This window comes from Molossus molossus, unplaced genomic scaffold (genome assembly GCF_014108415.1).
Source record: "Molossus molossus isolate mMolMol1 unplaced genomic scaffold, mMolMol1.p scaffold_m16_p_19, whole genome shotgun sequence".
Taxonomy (NCBI): Eukaryota; Metazoa; Chordata; class Mammalia; order Chiroptera; family Molossidae; genus Molossus; species Molossus molossus.
The window spans coordinates 50424438-50442271 of NW_023425354.1; the positions used below are offsets into that span (position 1 = coordinate 50424438).

Below are 17834 nucleotides of genomic sequence, written 5' to 3' on the forward strand. Positions count from 1 at the left end.
ACAGCCCCCGTAGGATACCCATGATGAAGCCAGGCCCGGGGCAGGAAGGTCGGATGCCATCGTGTCCCCGAGTCACAGCCCAGGACTTCCTGTGAGCCCGCCTGCTGGACCGGCACTGGGCCATCATGCCCTTGCAGAGCCAACCTAGCGGGGGTGTGGACGCGACAAGGAGAAACGGGGACTGACTGTAGCCCTGAGGATCTGCCCCGAGGGCCTCTGGGTCAGACAGAGGACAGGGACTCAAAGGCGGTGTGGGTCCAGCGTCCTGGCTCAGGTGGAGGCTGGGAGTCCAGAGGACGCAGGCTGGAATCTTCCGCCTTCCTTGCCGCCCCCTGCTATCGGGCGGGCAGTGTAACGCGGTGCGGGGCAGCGTGGGCTCTAGAGTCACCCTCGTGGTAAAGTCCAGGCTTCTCCCGTTCCACAGGGTGGCTTTGGGCAAATTTTAACCTCAGTTTCGGCATCTGCAAAATGGGCCTGGTAGCATCTTTCTCACGGGATTCTAGGGGGAGTGAAAAGCTTAAAAGGGCTATAGAACACAGTAAGCACTTAATGAATATAAATAACAGTTATTATTATTATATTGCCCTTGGGGGTTGTTTGGCAAGGAAAGGTACACACACTTTGGAATATACCAACTCCCTTTGTTCCTTAGTTTCAAGGGCAACCAAAAATTTTGGTACAGGGTGAAATCTCAGGACAAACCTTAAAATCAAGTTCCAGCCCTCTCAGCCGTCACTTCCTGGGTGGTAGTAGTTAGACTCCCAGGGTGGCGCATCCCTGGCTTAGTAGGTGCCAGGAGATGGGCCTGGAAAGAAACAAGCCCAACTTATCTCTCCTCCCAGAATTCTAACAGCTGGGTGACCTGTGCTGCAGCTGCACCCCTTCTTCCCACTGTCGTGCTTTATTTATTTTTTATTTTTTTTATCCTCACCCGAGGACATTTTTCCTTTTTTTTTTTGTTCAGATAGAGCAGGAGGGAGAGAGAGGAAGAGAGAGAGAGAGAGAAACATCGACATGAAAGGGACACATCGAGTGGCTGCCACCCACACGACCAGCCAGGGCCGGGGACAAACTGCAACCGAGGTACGTGCCCTTAGCGGGAACCGAACCTGGGTCTCACCGCAGGCCGACGCTCTCACCGCTGAGCCAAACCGGCCAGGGCTGTCGTGCTTTATTATGAGACACTGTATAGTTTCCCCAGCCCTTGCCCCAGGACTAGGACATGCTGCCTCTGGGCTCTGCCCAGCCAGGACAGCCCTCCCTCCCCTTTCTCTGCTCGCTGCTTGGCTTCTCCCAGGTCTCACAGAGGAGGCAGGGGCGGGAGGCTGATTTGCATAACATTCCCAAACTGTATTTTGGCAGCTTTGGTTAGATGCCAGGGGTCTTGTGAAGGGCACAGATGCTAAGGAGGAAACAACAAAAGGAAATATTCTGGGAATTCCCAATTTGTTCTCGGCACCAGTGGGAATCCTAATGCACGAGGAAGTTTCTGCACCCCTCTCCCCGCCACCCGCCTGCCGCATTCCTACCACTTTCTGACCTTTGCCAGTGGATGGAGCTGATTTGAGCATGAAACAGGCCCTGAGAGGTCCCAGTGGTTCTCTTGGGCCCCCCTCGGGAGGTAACATTTGTAGAGCAGGTGAGCTCAAATGGGGAGCTCAGCGTGCGTCTGAATCTCTCTGGAGTGTGTTGGCAGCCAGAGCCCTCTGGGGACCAGGGATTGATTCCACGGCTTTGGCCTTGGCCTTGTTCTCATCGATGCTCCTTGGCTTGGCCTGCTGCTCTCAAAGACTTGAAACGGGGCAGTAATGGTAGCTGCCTCTTGGAGACGTTGAGAGGACTGAATGAGTAATCCAGTAAACCAGTACCTGGCCCATGGAAGCACCTAATAATATCAGTTATTTTCTGCAGCATACTGTTTTTTAAAAGTAAACTGCTTCTTTTTAAAAAACACATTCTTCCCAGTGCCCCACGGGTCTCTTTTGGAAGAACAAATCTTTCCACAATGTTCTTCTCCCAAAATGCCTTAGTCATTCTTGGTCTTTTGCATTTCCTTATAAAATTTAGAATTAACTTAACTTCTGCCGGGGAGGGGGGGGGAGGGGTAGGGGTAGGGGTAGGGGGAGAGGGAGAGGGACAGGGACAGGGAGAGGGACAGGGAGAGGGACAGGAAGAGGGAAGGAAGGAAGGAAGGAAGGAAGGAAGGAAAAAATTAAAAGGTAGAATTTTTTAACCTGGATTGTGCTGAATCTATAAATCAACTTGGGAGGAATTGATGCCTTTATACTATTGAGTATTATGGTCAATAAACATGCTATACTGTATCTTTGTTTCAGGTCTTCTTAAATAGCTCTAATACTAGTTTTTAATTTTCTCTTATACATATTTTGTTTGATTTGCTGCTAGAAACTTGATTCCTTAATATTCAATTATAAGTAGTACAATTGAAAAAATTAGTTTCTACCTGTCTGATGCTGGTATACATAAGCATGATTGGCTTTAGTATTTCAATTTAAACATTAAAAACAAGAAACTCTTTAGTTTGGATTAATTTTAGATTTACAAAAAAGCTACAGAGATAATACAGAAGTTCTCCCTCATGCAGTTCTGAATGTTAACGCCTTATATAATTATGGCACATCTGTCAACACTAAGACATCGACATTGATACAATATTCATCAATAAACTGCAGATTCTATCTGGACTTCACCAGTTTTCCAGCTGTGTCTTTTGATTGTTGTTCCAAGACACCCCACTGCATTTAGCGTGCTTTGATTTTTGAAAACTGCTGCCTTGCTAAACCCTCTTATTAATTCTAATATTTATATGTTGATTCCTCGGAAAATTGTATGCATACAATCAACAAATATCAGCAATTTTGTTTCCTCCTTCCCAATCCTTGTATTTTTACTTTTTCCCCCTGCTGTATTTTATTAGGTAGGACTGATTAATGGAAATAATGATGGTGGGTAAGCATGTCTTATTCCCGATCTCAAAGGAAAAGTTGTCAACATCAAGGCTGATGTTTTTGTAATCCCTTTTGTAGAGACTTTTTATCAGATCATGGAAATTCCCTTTTATTCCTAGTTCAAGAGGGAGCACTTTTTAAAAATGGTGAGTGGGTATGGAATGTTATCAAACATTTTTTTCTGTACTCATTGAGATGATCATATGGTCTTTCTCCTTTAATCTGTTTACACAGAATATTGATTTTCTAATGTGAAATCAATTTTATAATCTTGGAATGCACCCAATCTTACCCATGATATAGCACCTTTTTTTTTTTTTTTTACTGTACAGTGCTAGATCCCGTTTCCTAACATAATTTTTAGACTTTTTTGCATTTGTATTCACGTTTGTGGTTGAGATTGACCTATAATTTATTTTGATATCAAAGGTTACTCTGGCCTCACAAAATAAGTTGGGGAGGGGGTATACTTTCTTTTGTGTTGTTTGTTTTTCTAGAAGAGTTTGCATATATTTGGAATTATTTCTTCCTTAAATGCTTCGCTCTCGTGAGTGTCTATAGCCAAGAAATGCGGGAGCCTGGTGGTGTCTCATGGCCATTTTTTTTTTTTTTTTTTTAATCTTTACCTGAGGACACCCTTTCATTTTTTGTTCAGGTAGAGTGGGAGGGAGAGAGAGGAACAGAGAGAGAGAGAGAGAGAAACATTGACGCGAAAGGGACACATCGAGTGGTCGCCATCCACATGACCAACCAGGGCCGGGGGACAAACTGCAACCGAGGTACGTGCCCTTAGCGGGAACCAAACCCGGGTCTCTCGGGACCACAGGCCGACGCTCTAACCGCTGAGCCAAACCGGCCAGGGCTCTCTTGGCCATCTTCACACGGTTTTCCAGAGCCCCGGCACCCCTCCTGGATGCGCCGCCCTCTCCCGATAGGAGCAGAGCACGCCCGTCATGTCCTCTCCGGGCTCCACGCTGCAAGCAGACCACGGGTGATTTACCCCAGTCCTTCCTCAGCACAGGGGAAAAGTCTGTTTTGTAAGCTGTGGGACATGAGGTTGTTTCCCTGGGGTGAGGAGGAGCCGGAGGGCTATAGAACCACTCACTCGGCGCAGCAGCTAAATTCATGTTCACCGCAAAGCTATTCGTGGGCGTGTTGGCTGGAGGAGAGTGGGCACTGAGTGTGGGTGACAAGCCCTGGTGCTGTTCTCGGGCCCAGCCCCCCCTTCTCCCCGCTGGCTGGCAAAGACATTGCAGCACTTTCCACGATGGGAAAACCTCCACGGCCATTTGTGGAGAGGACAGGGTGTGGACCCGAAGGAGGCCGGTCAGGGCATATTCCAGGAAAGGAAGTGAAGAATGGTTTCCTTTTCCCTCTTCCTAAGCTGTGCTCTGGCCAGGGCGCCTCTCGGGCAGGCTGAGGCCGGGGCAGAGGGGTGGAAGGAGGGGCCCACTGTTCTTGCCACAGCTCCGGCCACGGCAGCCCGCCAGGTCCCCGTCCTGCTAGTGGTTCTCCGAAGTTTGTTCTCCAGTCCTCTTCACACTTTAAAAACTCATTGAGGACCCCAAGGGACTCTGTCTATGCAGAGCCTGCCTATTGATATTTACTGCACTAGAAAATAGAACCAAAAAATTTAAAAATATTTAATTTATTTAAAAAACAATAATTTATTCACTAAAATGAACATGTGTATATATATATTTGTTGTTGTTGTTAATCCTCGCCCAAGGATATTTTTCCATTGATTTTTATATAGAGTGGAAGGGATAGAGAGAGAGAAACATCGATGTGAGAGAGACATATCAATTGGTTGCCTCCTGCATGAACCCGACCAGGGCTGGGGATCAAATCTGCAACCCAGGTATATGCCCTTGACCAGAATCGAACCCGTGACCCTTTGGTTTGAGGGCCGACACTCTAACGGCTGAGTGAAACCGGCCATGGCAATTAACATGTATTTTTATAAAAATAATTGCATTTTCCAAAATAAAAAGTTAATGAGTGGCATTGTTTAAAATTTTGCAAATCCTTTTAATCTCTGGCTCGATGGAAGACAATTCTCCAGTCTGCTTCTGTATTTAATCTATTGCACTAAGCTTAAAATATTTTTTGTTAATGTATATGAAGAAAATTCAGGCTTACATATACATATGGTTGAAAAAGAAGGGATATTTCAAAAGCTTTTCAGATTATTGTGGCTATTTCTTTTTGATTGTTCACCAGAACTTGACAATTGGTAATTTTTTAAAAGTTAGTTGCAATGTAAAATCTAAAACTGTATTATTAAACTTTTTACACTCTGCTACGTTAGAGTCTATTGGTTCATCTTGTGCTTTGAATGGATCTTCTACTTGCGGATGATTTTTTGCATTGGTGATTGGAAAAATATTGATTCACTGAGTGATGCAGACATTCCCAATGTTAACACATGTTATTATACAGTACAACATAAAGTCATATTTATTAATACCACCATCTTGTCAGAAACGTCTTTAAGTATCAGAAAGTTATCAAGCTCAAGTTTTCAAAATTTCCAGTTTTTCATTTGAAAGCTCAGATTTTATTACTGGCCACAAATATTGTTTGTTTTCTGTCAAATATCATTTGTCATTCTTTCCCCTTGTGATAAACACACTTCATGCACTTTCAAGGTGCTGTCTGCCCCATACGCACAGTTTGTGAATCGTCCCGTGCGTGACCTAAACGTAATGTGCCGTGAACAGCGGCTGGTGCGGCTTGTGACACAATCGCACAGGTGTTCCTGCTCAAGACAATCAGCGTCCTTCAGGTTGCAGAGCTGAACTGTATTCTTTCCAATTCATCACACAGCCTATTTTATAAAATGCACGCAGGATTGTGGTCTAATACATTAATTATTTGTAGGGCTTCATTAAAAGCACAGTGCCAGTGTCAACACAGCGAAATGGAAATGGCATCTTGGAATTATAATGAAAATGGTTTTGGTCTCGCAGACCCCCTGGAAGGGACTCTAAGACTTCCAGAGGTCTGCAGCCCACACTTGGAGAACTGGATGCACTGTGACATCAACTGGACCGAAATATGTTTGAAAACTCCCGGAGCACAATAAGCCTGCAAGATGATGATGGTGGTGGGGACGATGATGACGGTGAGGTCGGCCACTTATGACGTGCTAACTGTGTGCCTGGTCCTGTTTAATCCCCTTACATGAATCGTCTCTTCTAATTCCCGCCACAGTCCTGTGAGATGGACTTTATTCTTTCCATTTCACAGATGGGAGGACAGGTCTGCCATACCCAAGTCCACACAGCTAGTAGGCTGGGGACTGTGACCTCCTCCCTGACCAACCTGGGGCAGTGAAGGTCCTGGGAGCAGTGAATTGAAATGCAGTCCCAACAGAGGTCTCAGCTGACTCCATGGGGGTGGGGGTGGGGACTCTGGAGTGGGTGTGGCTTGTCAGCTTTGAGCAGAGGGAGTGTCCTTTGTCTTCTCTGCCCGGTCACAGGGCGCAGGCTGCCTTGGGGAAGGGGTATGATCCTGGGTGAGGTGGCTTTCTTGGGTTAAGGGCAGTTTCTGAGGAGGGACTTAGCTGAGAGCTGTCAGTCACCAAAAGCTCAATAGGGGTTGTCGGGTGCCTGGGTATCTGAAGGGGCATCTGGGAGGGGCACCCACTGGTTGGAACCTGTCTTCTAGTCTATAGCAGTGGCTCCCACCATGTCGTTCCAAGACCAGCAGCATCAGCACCATCAGGGAGCTGTTTGGAAATGCAGATTCTCAAGCCCCTTCCCGTAACTAGCCAATCAGAAACTCGGGAGGTGGGGCTCAGCAGTGTCCACCGTAACAAGCCCTCCTGGTGTTTCCCAGACCCCCTAAAGTCTGAGGACCTCTGCTCTGGAACAGCTTCTCACACTGTGGTGAAGCATTTTCCCTCCAATTCACACGGACCTACTGGACATGACTAGTAATACTAGCAGCTAACACTACTGTGTGCTAGAGGCTGTGTTTAGAACTTTACATGATCATCTCCTTTAATTCTCACAAAACCTCTGTGCTGTAAGGTCTTACATTGCCCTCATTTCGCAGGTGTGGCTCAGAGAGGTTAAGAATCTGCCTAATGTCACACAGCGAGTAAGTGGTGGGGCCTGAGCTTGCAGCCACAATACGGCAGACTCAAAACACCAGTTCTGCGACACTGAAGATGTGCCCTCTGTAGTGGTGTGGGTCCCCTGACCGTGAACCTGGATTCGCAGCAGTGTCATATTGCTTTGAAAGCTTCCAAACACTCCTCATTCCTGTACTTATCCCATGGGAGACCAGTACCAAACCGGGCGCTGGTCCCCAGTCCACAACATGAGTAGGACTGCTGCAAATCTTTGCATCTCAAATGCAACGTGCTCATAATTCACCAGGAGATCTTGCTAAGGTACATGTTTGGGTCCGTGGCATCGGGGAGGGGCCTGAGGTTCTACCCAGGAGGTTCTGCTGCTGCACACGTGGACAGCAAGGCTCGAGACTGGAGCAATGCCTAGCCCGTTGCCTGTTTTCTCTCGAGTGTCTACTAAATATTTGAAGCTAGCAATTGTATTCCCATTTCCAGCCTTCTTCCCGAAGCTAAATATGACCAGATCCCTCAACTGTCCTTTAGGCAGCAATGTTTCCACACCCCTCACCCCAGCCCAGCCTACCCCTGTGCATGCTCTCCACTCCCCCACCTCAGCCCACAACTCCTCGCTTCACCCTCTTTCACTTCTTCCTGCCATTGGAAGCTATTTCTCTCAGTATTTCCTGAGCTGGCTCTGGCCCCTGGGGGATTTTCAGGTGACTTGCTTCTGGGAAGCTCTTCAGGCCGTAGGAAGGAAATCACGCCAGAGCTGGACGGTGCCATGTGCGTCTCCCCAGCCCGCACACAGCCCTCGGACACCTCCTGCTCTCTCCCACGGTTCCTCCCTCAGTCCTCCTGCCTCCTGCCTGGAGTCACCGGGGTTCAGCCCAGTCACCTGGGCTTTCCCACCTCCATCACCCCTGAAAGCCACCCCGGGGCATTTCGGGGGCTGGAAGGGTAGCACAGAGTAGAGAGAGGGCCTTCCTTGGCTGGGAAGAAGGCTTTCTCTAAGCATGCCAAGACAAGGGAGCTTCTGTGACAAAGTGGACGCTTTTGTGACAGTCTTCACAAGGATCCCCCGTCCCCACCACCCCAAAGTCTCCTCCTCCATCTCTCAGGACTTCCCAAGCCCGTCCCACTGCCCCGACGCCAGCCTTCAGCCAGGGCCTTGTTCCAGAGGATCCCTGTGAGGTGTATTTGCTGGAAGCAGCCGAGTGCAGCCAGTCCGACACCTGAGTACTGCAGCAAGGACTCATCGATCATTAGTGAGTGCGTGTCCAGCCCCAAGGGCACAGGACTCCGGGCTAGATAACTGAAACAGAAATTAGGGCTTTGCAGGGAAATGGAGACTCAGAGAGATTAGAAACTCCGTTTCATTACGCGGACCATGGGCCTGTCTGACACATTCATGCATCTTCACGTGGCTGTGATCAGTACGTGCGTATTAACTTAAGCTTCTTTCATTTAACTTCTTTTAGTAAACACATTAATATCCACATGTCGATGTAGCCAAATATTATTTGTCCTTTTGCCTTTTATTTTATTTTTAGTTATTTATTTTTTATTTTTATGTCCTCACCCGAGGACATTTTTGCGTATCTTCAGACAGAGCGGGAGAGAGAGAGGGAGGAAGAGAGAGAGAGAAACATCGATGTGAGAGAGACACATTGAGTGGTTGCCACCCACATGACCCCAACCGGGGCCGAGAACAAACTGCAACCAAGGTACGTGCCCTTAGAGGGAACCGAACCCGGGAATCTCGGTCCACGGGCCGATGCTCTAACTGCTGAGCCAAACTGGCCAGGGCTGTGCTTTTACCTTTTAAAATGTATGTCACCCACCAAGTCTGCAAACCCTTCAAGCAATCCCAGACCAGCACGGTGGTTGTAAGCTCAGGCCCCACCACTTACTCGCTGTGTGACATTAGGCAAATTCTTAACCTCTCTGAGCCACGCCTGCAAAATGAGGACAATATGAGACCTTACAGCAGAGAGGCTTTGTGAGAATTAAAGAAGATGATCATGTAAAATTCTACACACAGCCTCTAGCGCCCTGTTACTGTTAGTTGCTATTATTGCAGTAAGGTATCCAGGCAATCCTTTATTACTAAGCATTTTGGGTTATTTGCAATTGTTTTATTATCAAAATTCTGTTATGAACATTAATCTTTTCCAGAAACCCCGTCTGTGCTAGAGGACCTAAGATGATGAAGAGGGCCGCCCTTGATGGAGCCGGCAGATTCATGGGGGAGAGAAACCAGGAAATGAGTGATGACAAGAGTCACAGGGCAGGGAGAGAGGAAGTGCAGAGTTCACAGAGGGATGGGAGAGAACTGGCCAGGCCGGCGAGAATCAGGAGCCGCTCGGAGGAGCAGCTGACATTCGAGATGACTTTGACTATCTTTGAGAGGAAGGCCCTCCTAAGGCCTGTTGTTTATGTCACTGCTGCGTTCCTGGTGCCTTGGGCTGCTCCTGGCGTGTCACCGGCCCTCAGGCGATTCCTTGCTCCCCAGAAGGAGCGGCACCCCGGCAGCGCCGCCAGCCTGCTGTGGGCCAGTCCTGGGTTCAGATCCCGGCCCTGTCCTGATCTGGGTCCAGATGTTTTGTCTGGCCTGGCCCCGCCCAGACCTCTCCTTCCTGACTCATGGGACAGGAAACACCCCAGAGCAATGTCTCTCTGCTCCTGTCAGCAGTGAATGGCCCTACATGGAATGTGGGTCATTGCTGGGGGAGGAAATGATATTATGCTATGAGAAGTTAGACACTCAGGGGGTGTTGAAGGACAGGGGTTTCTGCGGGGTCTGAGTGCCAGCTGGTTCAGCAGGGAGTGGAGAAACATACCCCATACGAATCCTACATCTTAGAATGTTTTATTTACAGTGTGGTCGCGTTTGTGGGAAAGAGACAAGTGAGGATAGGTTTGGAAGAAAGGGATATGCCCACTGGCATCCCTAGATGGTCCACTCTGTGCCAGGGGGTTTCCAGACACAGTGTGGATTTGCCCACACGATGACCTGCGGGAAGGCGTGGCCAGCCAGTCCCCACGTGAGACGCAGACCCTGCACGCCCTCGGCCTCGTGCGCGGGAGCCCTGGGCTGAACCGTTAGTGCTCCCCTCGCCCGCCCGCTTCTTCTGGGAGGAGGAGGAAGCAGCCCTCCTGGCTCTCAGTTTATGGGGTTTGGGTGGAGCTGTTCCCGATGACTCAGGCCTGACCAATCAGAGCCCCAAATTCTCCAGCCACCTCCTGTCGAGGGGCCTGACCACCCCGGGCAATCAGAGCCGGTGAGAACCAGCCCTGGAGCTTGGCTGGAACTCGAGGACAGAGAATCTCTTTTGTGTGGGCTGCTAGCAAAAGACGTTAAGATACAGGGTACCCTCTAAAATTTAGAGGAAAGCAGACTTGAGAGGTGGAAAGAAGGAGAGAAAAAAGAAATCATCTGAAAACCTGGATCAAACCACGTAGCCGAGGGGCCAGCCAGCCTGAAGACCGGCTGCCCTCAGAATTTTCACTCGGGCGAACCAATACGTCGTCTCTTACGTGGAGACATGGGCACGGGCTTTCTGTTGCAGCTCAAGGAGAGCCTATGAGCAGGGCAGAATGGAAGTGGGACTTTCCTGCCCTTCCTCCCACTGGCCCGCACTCTGCGGGGTGTGAACCCCGGCCCTCAGCAGTCCTCTCAAGCTGCCTCCAAGAACCATCTAGTGGGCCTGCTGGGGGCTGGGGTGGGCGTGGCCCTGCGTGCGCCAGGATCTCTGTATACAAAGCTGCAGATTTGTTTTTATGGATTTCGTTGGTTCCACTTAGTGGCGTGCTGGCAAATGCTTAACAGGCAAAAAATAAAAAGCCCCGTTTTGTAGTCTTTGCCAATTTCTGTGATGTGGATGTTTCCACCATGGCCTGTTTCTAGCTGCCACCATGACATCACTGAATGTGGAGAGGGGATGAGATGTGACATGACATCACTGAACGTGGAGAGGGGACGAGATGTGAGCGGCACGCAGTCGACGTCAATAACCTTAAGAACACGGATAATAATACAATGTAGTAAATAATTAGGAACGTATGGGTTCTGAATTTTTATTATCTTTGTTTTTAATACAATTTGTCTCATCGTACGTTTATGTAATTTAGCTTTTAATAACATCTGTGCACAAAAACTGGCTCACACAATTTCCTTGAAAATTGCAATCAGCTCTTCTGAGCTGGGACGATCCCGTGCTGTGCTGATCCCAGCGGAAGTGGCTGCTACTTGAATAGAGTAAGGGACCTAGGAGCAATCCTCAAGCCTGATTTTGGTGACAGACTGTGCCAAACTGAAGTGTGTGCATGGAGTCTGAAAGTGTCACTCACTGTCTGACTGGATTTCTGACCTGGCGATGCCCACAGGCTGCAGCGCGGTACACTCTTGCTTTGCATGGTCGGCTGCTCCTGTGCCGTAGGAGGGGGCATGGAGCAGTGCAGAAGGTGTGTGAGGCAGGGGACCTGTGTACGTTAGGGTTGCAGCAGGAAATAGATGGCACACCCAGATCAGCACGACGTGAGGAGATCTGAGGAAGAGACTGTTTGGGCAGGTGTACAGGAAACTACAGGGAGTCAGCAGAACTCCAGGCTGGGCGGCTCAGGGCTCCAGTACCTTCCCTAGGCCTGAAGGTGCAAGTGGGGGGCTGTGGGGACCAGTTACTGGGGATGGGGCCAGAGAGGGCGGGGGGAGTGGGACACCTGACAGGAAATGGGACCTTTGACTGCAGGGAGGGGTGCAAGGAATAAACACCCTTGACCTCACTTTCCTTCCTTCTCCTCTTCATCCCAGCTCCCCATTGGCTGGACCCAACCGAAAAGCCAGAGGGCAAGAAAGCCCACGGCGCCAGTCTCGGCCCCTGGAGGAAGGTGGAAGGGGTCTGAAGGCCAAATGAGACAGGCCCTAATCTCGGGTATCTCACTGTGCAGTGGACACCCTGATCCTTTGTCTTGGGTCTTTTGGAACTGCCGGGGACCATCTCCATCCCAGAAACATTCGGGTCTGGTCACCTGCCCCTGCTGGGGCGGGAGTATTTGTGGAGGTGCACTGCCTTCCCTTCCAGCCAGGAGAGGTCTGGGGAGCAGACCCGGGCCATGTTTCACCCTCCACCACCAGGCCATCACCAGGGAGCACTCTCTCCCTGCTGGCTGGTCCTAGCCCTCCGTCTGGACCTTCTGCAGGGTCCTCCTCTATGGAAACTCACTGGGGGAGCCTGGGAGCTGGGAGCCCCGAGTGTCTCTTTCTGACTACAACCTGACTCTATCACTAGTCTGAGTTTGCTCATCTGCAAAACCAGGGGCCTGGACTGGATGATTATGATTTCCAAAGACACCTCTGTCTAACTTCAAGACTTGAGGAGTGTCGTCTCTAGGTCATTTGCTTAACGAAAATCCTGTCTTCCCACAGCCAGGAGGTGGCAGCAAAGCTCTGTTTTGAAGGGGCTTGTGGGCCAAGGTAGGCTCTGCTCTCCAAGGCCCCGGAGCTCCAAGTCCAGGTTTGGTGGCTAGGTTTCCCTGTTCGGTAGTAGTAATAGTAATAACAATAAGCACACAGGACTCTTGCGACAACACCATTGTGCAGACAGGAAGTGCCCGGCTTTCAGCCCCTCGCTGAGGCTGAGATTCATTCTCAGGTTACTCAAGATCTCCTGGAAAGTATGACGTGCCAGACAGAAACCCAAATTTTGGTCCTCTGCACTGTCTGCCTCACTGTGTATGAGTCCCCTTTACTCCCCTTTTCATTTTAGAGGGGCCAGGGGGACCCAACTAAGGAGCCCGAGGGCGTGAATTTAGTTTCTAGTTGCCATGTGGACACTGGGGAAGAACACAGCACAGGCACCTCATGTCCACCCTCTTCTCTTTCTTCCAATTCTCAGAAAAAAAATGTAAAAATTTTTATTTTACTGTAGTCAGGGCATTCTTGGTGTCTAGTAGAAAAGATTCTCGTTCGTTCGTTCGTTCATTCATTCATTCATTCATTCATTCATTCATCTCTCCGCTCAATAATCGGGATTCTGATGTGGTGGGAGACACTGTTACGTACTAGGAAGGATGTAGAAATGTTGTTTCTCTTCTCACTAGAGATCTGGGGGCCGGGGCTGGGATGTTGGGGGCCAGGTACGTGCAGAGATATTTGGGGGTGGCCTCTTCCTAGGGAGCCCTGGGTGAACCTGGAGTACTTGAGCAGATGGAATGCAGATCTGCTTTTGTTGGGGTGTCAGGGAGGAGAAACAGCATAGGACTTTTTGTTGATGGCCTCCAACTGTGTGGTGTATCAACTCACACCAGAGGACGGACGCTCCAGCCTCAGACTGCTGTCCACCCGGACCCTGTCTTGCACTCTGCCTGTGTCCTGAGGTCACATCTCCCCTCCCCATCATGCTAACAGGTTACCAGAGTGCTAACTGTATGCCAGGCTCTAGACAAGGGCACTTCTTGAATATTCTTATTTACCTCTCCTATAAAGTACATTGCTGTACCCATTTACATGCGAGGAAGCTGAGATGTGAAGTCATGAAGTAATTGCCCCAAATCACAAAGTTAGTGAGTGGTGGGGCAGGCCTGGGACCCAGGCGGCTGGCACCCAAGTGGGGACTGGGCCCACAACCTGGCATGTGCCCTGACTGGGAATCGAACCAGCGACCTCTTGGTGCATGGGTCAGTGCTCAACCACTGAGCCACCTGGCCAGGCAATGGTATTATTGAGACACAATTCGTATACCGTACAGGTCAAGGGCTTTCAGTTTACTCAGAGTTATACGTCCATCACCACAGTCAATGGCAGAACAAATGCAAACGTGCTCCCTCTAAAAGAAGCCCTGTACCCTTGCCACCTCTCCCCCATCTGTCCCAACAAACCTATGACTTTTATTATTTCTGCCTTACACAACAAGAACATTGGGGCTCAAAGAGGAGACTAACGTGCCCAAGGTCACACGGTTGGCGTGTGACATCAGGATTCCATCCAGGTTTGCCGGAACCCAAAGCCGTTCTTCTGACCACACAGGTCAGTTAGACCAGGGAGGCACCTGGTTCAGAGGACAGGTGTAACCACCCACGGCCACACACGTACAGCCACAAGTGGTTGGGCGGGGACTCCACTGTAGTCCGGCTCCTAATCCTGTCCATATTCTATCCTGCTACATTTCTGCCCTTCGGGGTAAGCAAATCAACATAATCAGAACAGTGGGACCCCTGGGGTCTGGGAGGGCGCCCTAAAACTACCAGTAGCTCCTTTGTTGGTGCCTGGTCTCAGCCTCGCCCTGAGTATGGAAATGGGGCTCCTGGCCCCAGCTGCTCCCTTCACCTGTGGCCCTGAGCACCCCGAGGGGAATTCCTGCAGGCGGAGGGGTGACCCAGCCAGGAGGAGGAGAAAGTAAGCCCCTCCTCAGTCTCCCGGGGGCGCGTGCACGTGAGACACTTACTGCCTCTCAGATGTGCGGGAGCCGGGGGTGCGTCTGGGGGGCGTGTGCCGTGGTCCTGAGAGGGATGGGTTGGGAAGCAGAGCTGCTTGGCAGAAAGAGCCCCGAGGGGGAGTCTGTGACCTCTCGGGTGTCGTCTCCACCCTGTCCCGGACAACCACAGTCAGACCTGGGCCCAGCGTCCCTATCTGTAAATTTAGGGAGAAACAGGGAACTGAATTGAAAGAGTCGTGAGTTCCTAGGAAGAAAAAGTGCTAGTTATCGGAAAGGGTCTTTATTTTGAAATGCGATGGAAGCCGATGGTTCATGGGGCTCTGTGCCTTTCCACTTGGGGTCAGGGGCCCCCACTTGCACATTCCTTCCTTCCTTTATATGAGCACGAGATCAGGTGAAGACAGAGAAACCAGCCCTCTGGAGAGGAACGGGCCATGAAAATAAACACGGCAGAGCCGAGGATCTGAGCATTTAGGAGAATTTATTTCTCATCGTATCTTCCTTCCACTCGCCCAGAGGTACCCATGGTAACAGGCGTCAGGAGGGCCTCATTCTTCCATCTTCTGTGGGAGAGAGAAATCGTGCACAGGATATGAGTCAGGCCAAACGCGGGGCTGAGTGTCGTCTCCAAGTGGGGCCGCTGTGAAGTCGGAGCTTCAGACACACATCGAGGACCGACTTGTAAAAACACAGAGGGAACCTGTCCCCTGGAAAGCAGGATCTCTTGCAGCGGGGGGAAGGGAATGGCAAGACGCATGGGCCTGGCCCCTCGCTGCTTTTCTCCCGTGAGTCTGAACCACAGAGTTCAGGCTAAAGTAGGGGCGTCTGTGAGTGAAGGACCAACACGGGAAGAGGCGCCCACAGACCACCCCCCCCGAACTCTCCTGGTGCTCCCGTGCTCTGGGGCTCTGGGCCACTGGGGAGGACATGGCTCTCACCTGGCCCCCAGCATCGCGGCTCTTGGCCCGCAGCTTGTTGACCTGGGACTCGGCGATGTCAGCCCGCTCCTCGGCCTCCTCCAGCTCGTGCTGGACCCTCCGGCACCTGCACAGCTGCGTGTTGGCCTGCTCCTCCTGCACGGAAGACGGAGCGGGAGGAGGCCGGGGAAGCCCCTGACTCTGGCTCGGAGGCCCCCAGCCCCTGCAGGCCTCTGGGGAACGGGGAACCGGGAGAGCCTAGGTCCCGGCTTCACTGATGGCAGAGGAGAGAAAGCTGAGCAATCCAGGGGTGAAGGTGCACCCTGCACCCCGTTTTCCCACACCTCTCCTCGATGCCATCTCTCCCACTGGAGCTCTTTGACAGAGTCCTCCCAAGGCACCTGGAGGTGTCAGGCATCAATGGCCTAAGGCCCCTTTGCCCTGTCCCTGCCCCCAGCGTCACCTGCCTATGGCCAGGCCATTGTATGAGTCTGTTCAGCATGAGCCCAAGGTTCAGCCTTCTGGCCAGTCCTGCTGCCGCTACACTAATGCCATGAGCACGCGTCTCTCCCCCTATGTGACCAGTTCAGATCTGCCTCCCTGACATCAAGATGGAGCCACCCGCCTCCTGGGCGGGGAAGGAGAGGGCAAGGAGAGAAGATGTACGTTCAGTCATTCGTCTAGGGCAGGGCTCCCCGTGTTGTTCCCCAGAACACCAGTCCTGCGAGGTGCCCTGCATAAAGAAGAAGGTCCTGGAGGGTGGGGCTGCTACACCCCGCGGGCCTCGTCCTCTCCCAGGGGTCAGTTACCTATGCCCTACACGCTCTGAGAAATCCCGCACGTAGGGCCGTCAGTTCAACCTTCTTCAGCCCAGCATTTCCTCAGCTGTGGAGAAAACACGCTGCCCCCTCCAGCCCCAGCTTCCTGTTATTAACATTCCTCAGACCGAATGTCCCCAGAAGACACTTTGGGAAACGTCATTTCAGCCCATTTCATTTCTTCCCTGTTGGCTTTCCCTGTTTGATGACGGGCAGATCAAAGAGGGGGGACTGGAGCTCTGGGCATCAGGGAGTGGTGGGGACCGGGGCTCAGGTCACAGGGGCAGGGAGGACGGCAGGTGGGCTAAGATGCTCTGCGGTAGGCGGGGGAGAGAGGCAGGTGGCTGAAGCTAAGTGAAGGGATAGCGGGAACCAGGTCACCTGGGTGTGGCAAGGGCACAGAGGAGGAGGAGGGGGCAGGATTGTGTAACACAGACCAGGGGAGGGAGGAACACAGGTGTCCTCGTTTCTGTAGCCTGTGAAAACCTAGGACTCAGGCTCTGCGGACTGTGGGGAGCAAACACATTCCCACTCAGGGCTGGGGGACACACCGGCCGGCGCGGGCTCCGAGGCCTCCCCTACTTACAGCCTCCTCAGCCTGCCTCTTGTAGGCCTTCACCTTGGCCTGCAGCTTGTCTACCAGGTCCTGGAGCCTGAGCACATTCTTGCGGTCCTCCTCAGCCTGCAAACAGAGCATCCTTGCCTGGGACCCCCAAACCCACAGCTGCATCTGCTCAGCAAAGCCCAGGCTCGGAGACTACCTGGTAAGTCATCTCCTGGACCTTCCGCTCGTACTTGTGAGTCCCCTTCAGAGCCTCGGCGCCCCTCTTCTGCTCGGCATCACGCTCGTGCTCCAGCTCCCTGACCTGGTGTGGCGAAGGAACGCAGGCTCAGGCGGACCGCCCAGGCTTCTCCCGTGGGCTTGCCTGTCGGTCATTTCAGGGTGATCTCAAGACCCCCTAACTATTTTGCAAAAGTGTCTCCTCCTAGGACTCAGAAACCACATTTTATTCACAAGGCCATCACTAGTGCAGGCGGTGGCTTTGGGCAAATGAGGACAAGACACCGTCTTCGGTGCGGGGCAGCCTCAGGTGCACACAGCTCGGCTACTGGGTCTGGCTTCGCAACGATGTGCCTTCCTCTGGTGCCACGCAGCCTGGAGAGGACTGTGCTTCAGCCCGACGTGTCCCCGCAGGCGGACGCTGCATGATGTTCGAGGTGGCCCTGACCCCTGATCACGTAAGGCGACGGGAGTCAGGAGAGAACCGGAGCCAGGAGTAGTCCAAGGCGTGCTCCCGTTCCAGGTCCGGCTGAGCGATCCAAAACAAAGCAGCTGCCCTCACTGGGTACGAGCTTGTGTGTGTTTAGGATGGAGATCCGAATTCCTGCCCAAGCTATCTCCCATGTGGGGATCAAATTAGACAAAACAGGTGGAAGTATTTTTTAAATGATAAAGCGCTACACGGGGTTAATTCCATTGCTGCTTCCATCGCTGAAGTCTTTTTTTTTTTTTTTTATCCTCACCAGAGGACATTTTTCCATTTTTTGTTCAGGTAGAGTGGGAGGGAGAGAGAGGAACAGAGAGAGAGAGAGAAACATCGACGTGAAAGGGACAC

The 17834-nt window shown here is 51.4% G+C and overlaps 1 protein-coding gene across 1 annotated transcript in view; it reads right to left on the reverse strand.

Moving 5' to 3' along the window:
* Window positions 1–14980: 14980 nt before the first annotated feature.
* LOC118634764 (myosin-13) overlaps window positions 14981–17834 on the reverse strand; it is a 59771-nt gene continuing 56917 nt past the window's right edge. Inside the window, exons 38-41 of the mRNA XM_036269512.1 lie at window positions 16980–17084; window positions 16805–16900; window positions 15422–15556; window positions 14981–15046 (exon numbers count right to left, since the gene is read on the reverse strand). Of these exons, the coding sequence (XP_036125405.1) occupies window positions 15032–15046; window positions 15422–15556; window positions 16805–16900; window positions 16980–17084 (351 nt within the window). The 3' untranslated portion in view covers window positions 14981–15031. The remainder of the gene's footprint in view (window positions 15047–15421; window positions 15557–16804; window positions 16901–16979; window positions 17085–17834) is intronic.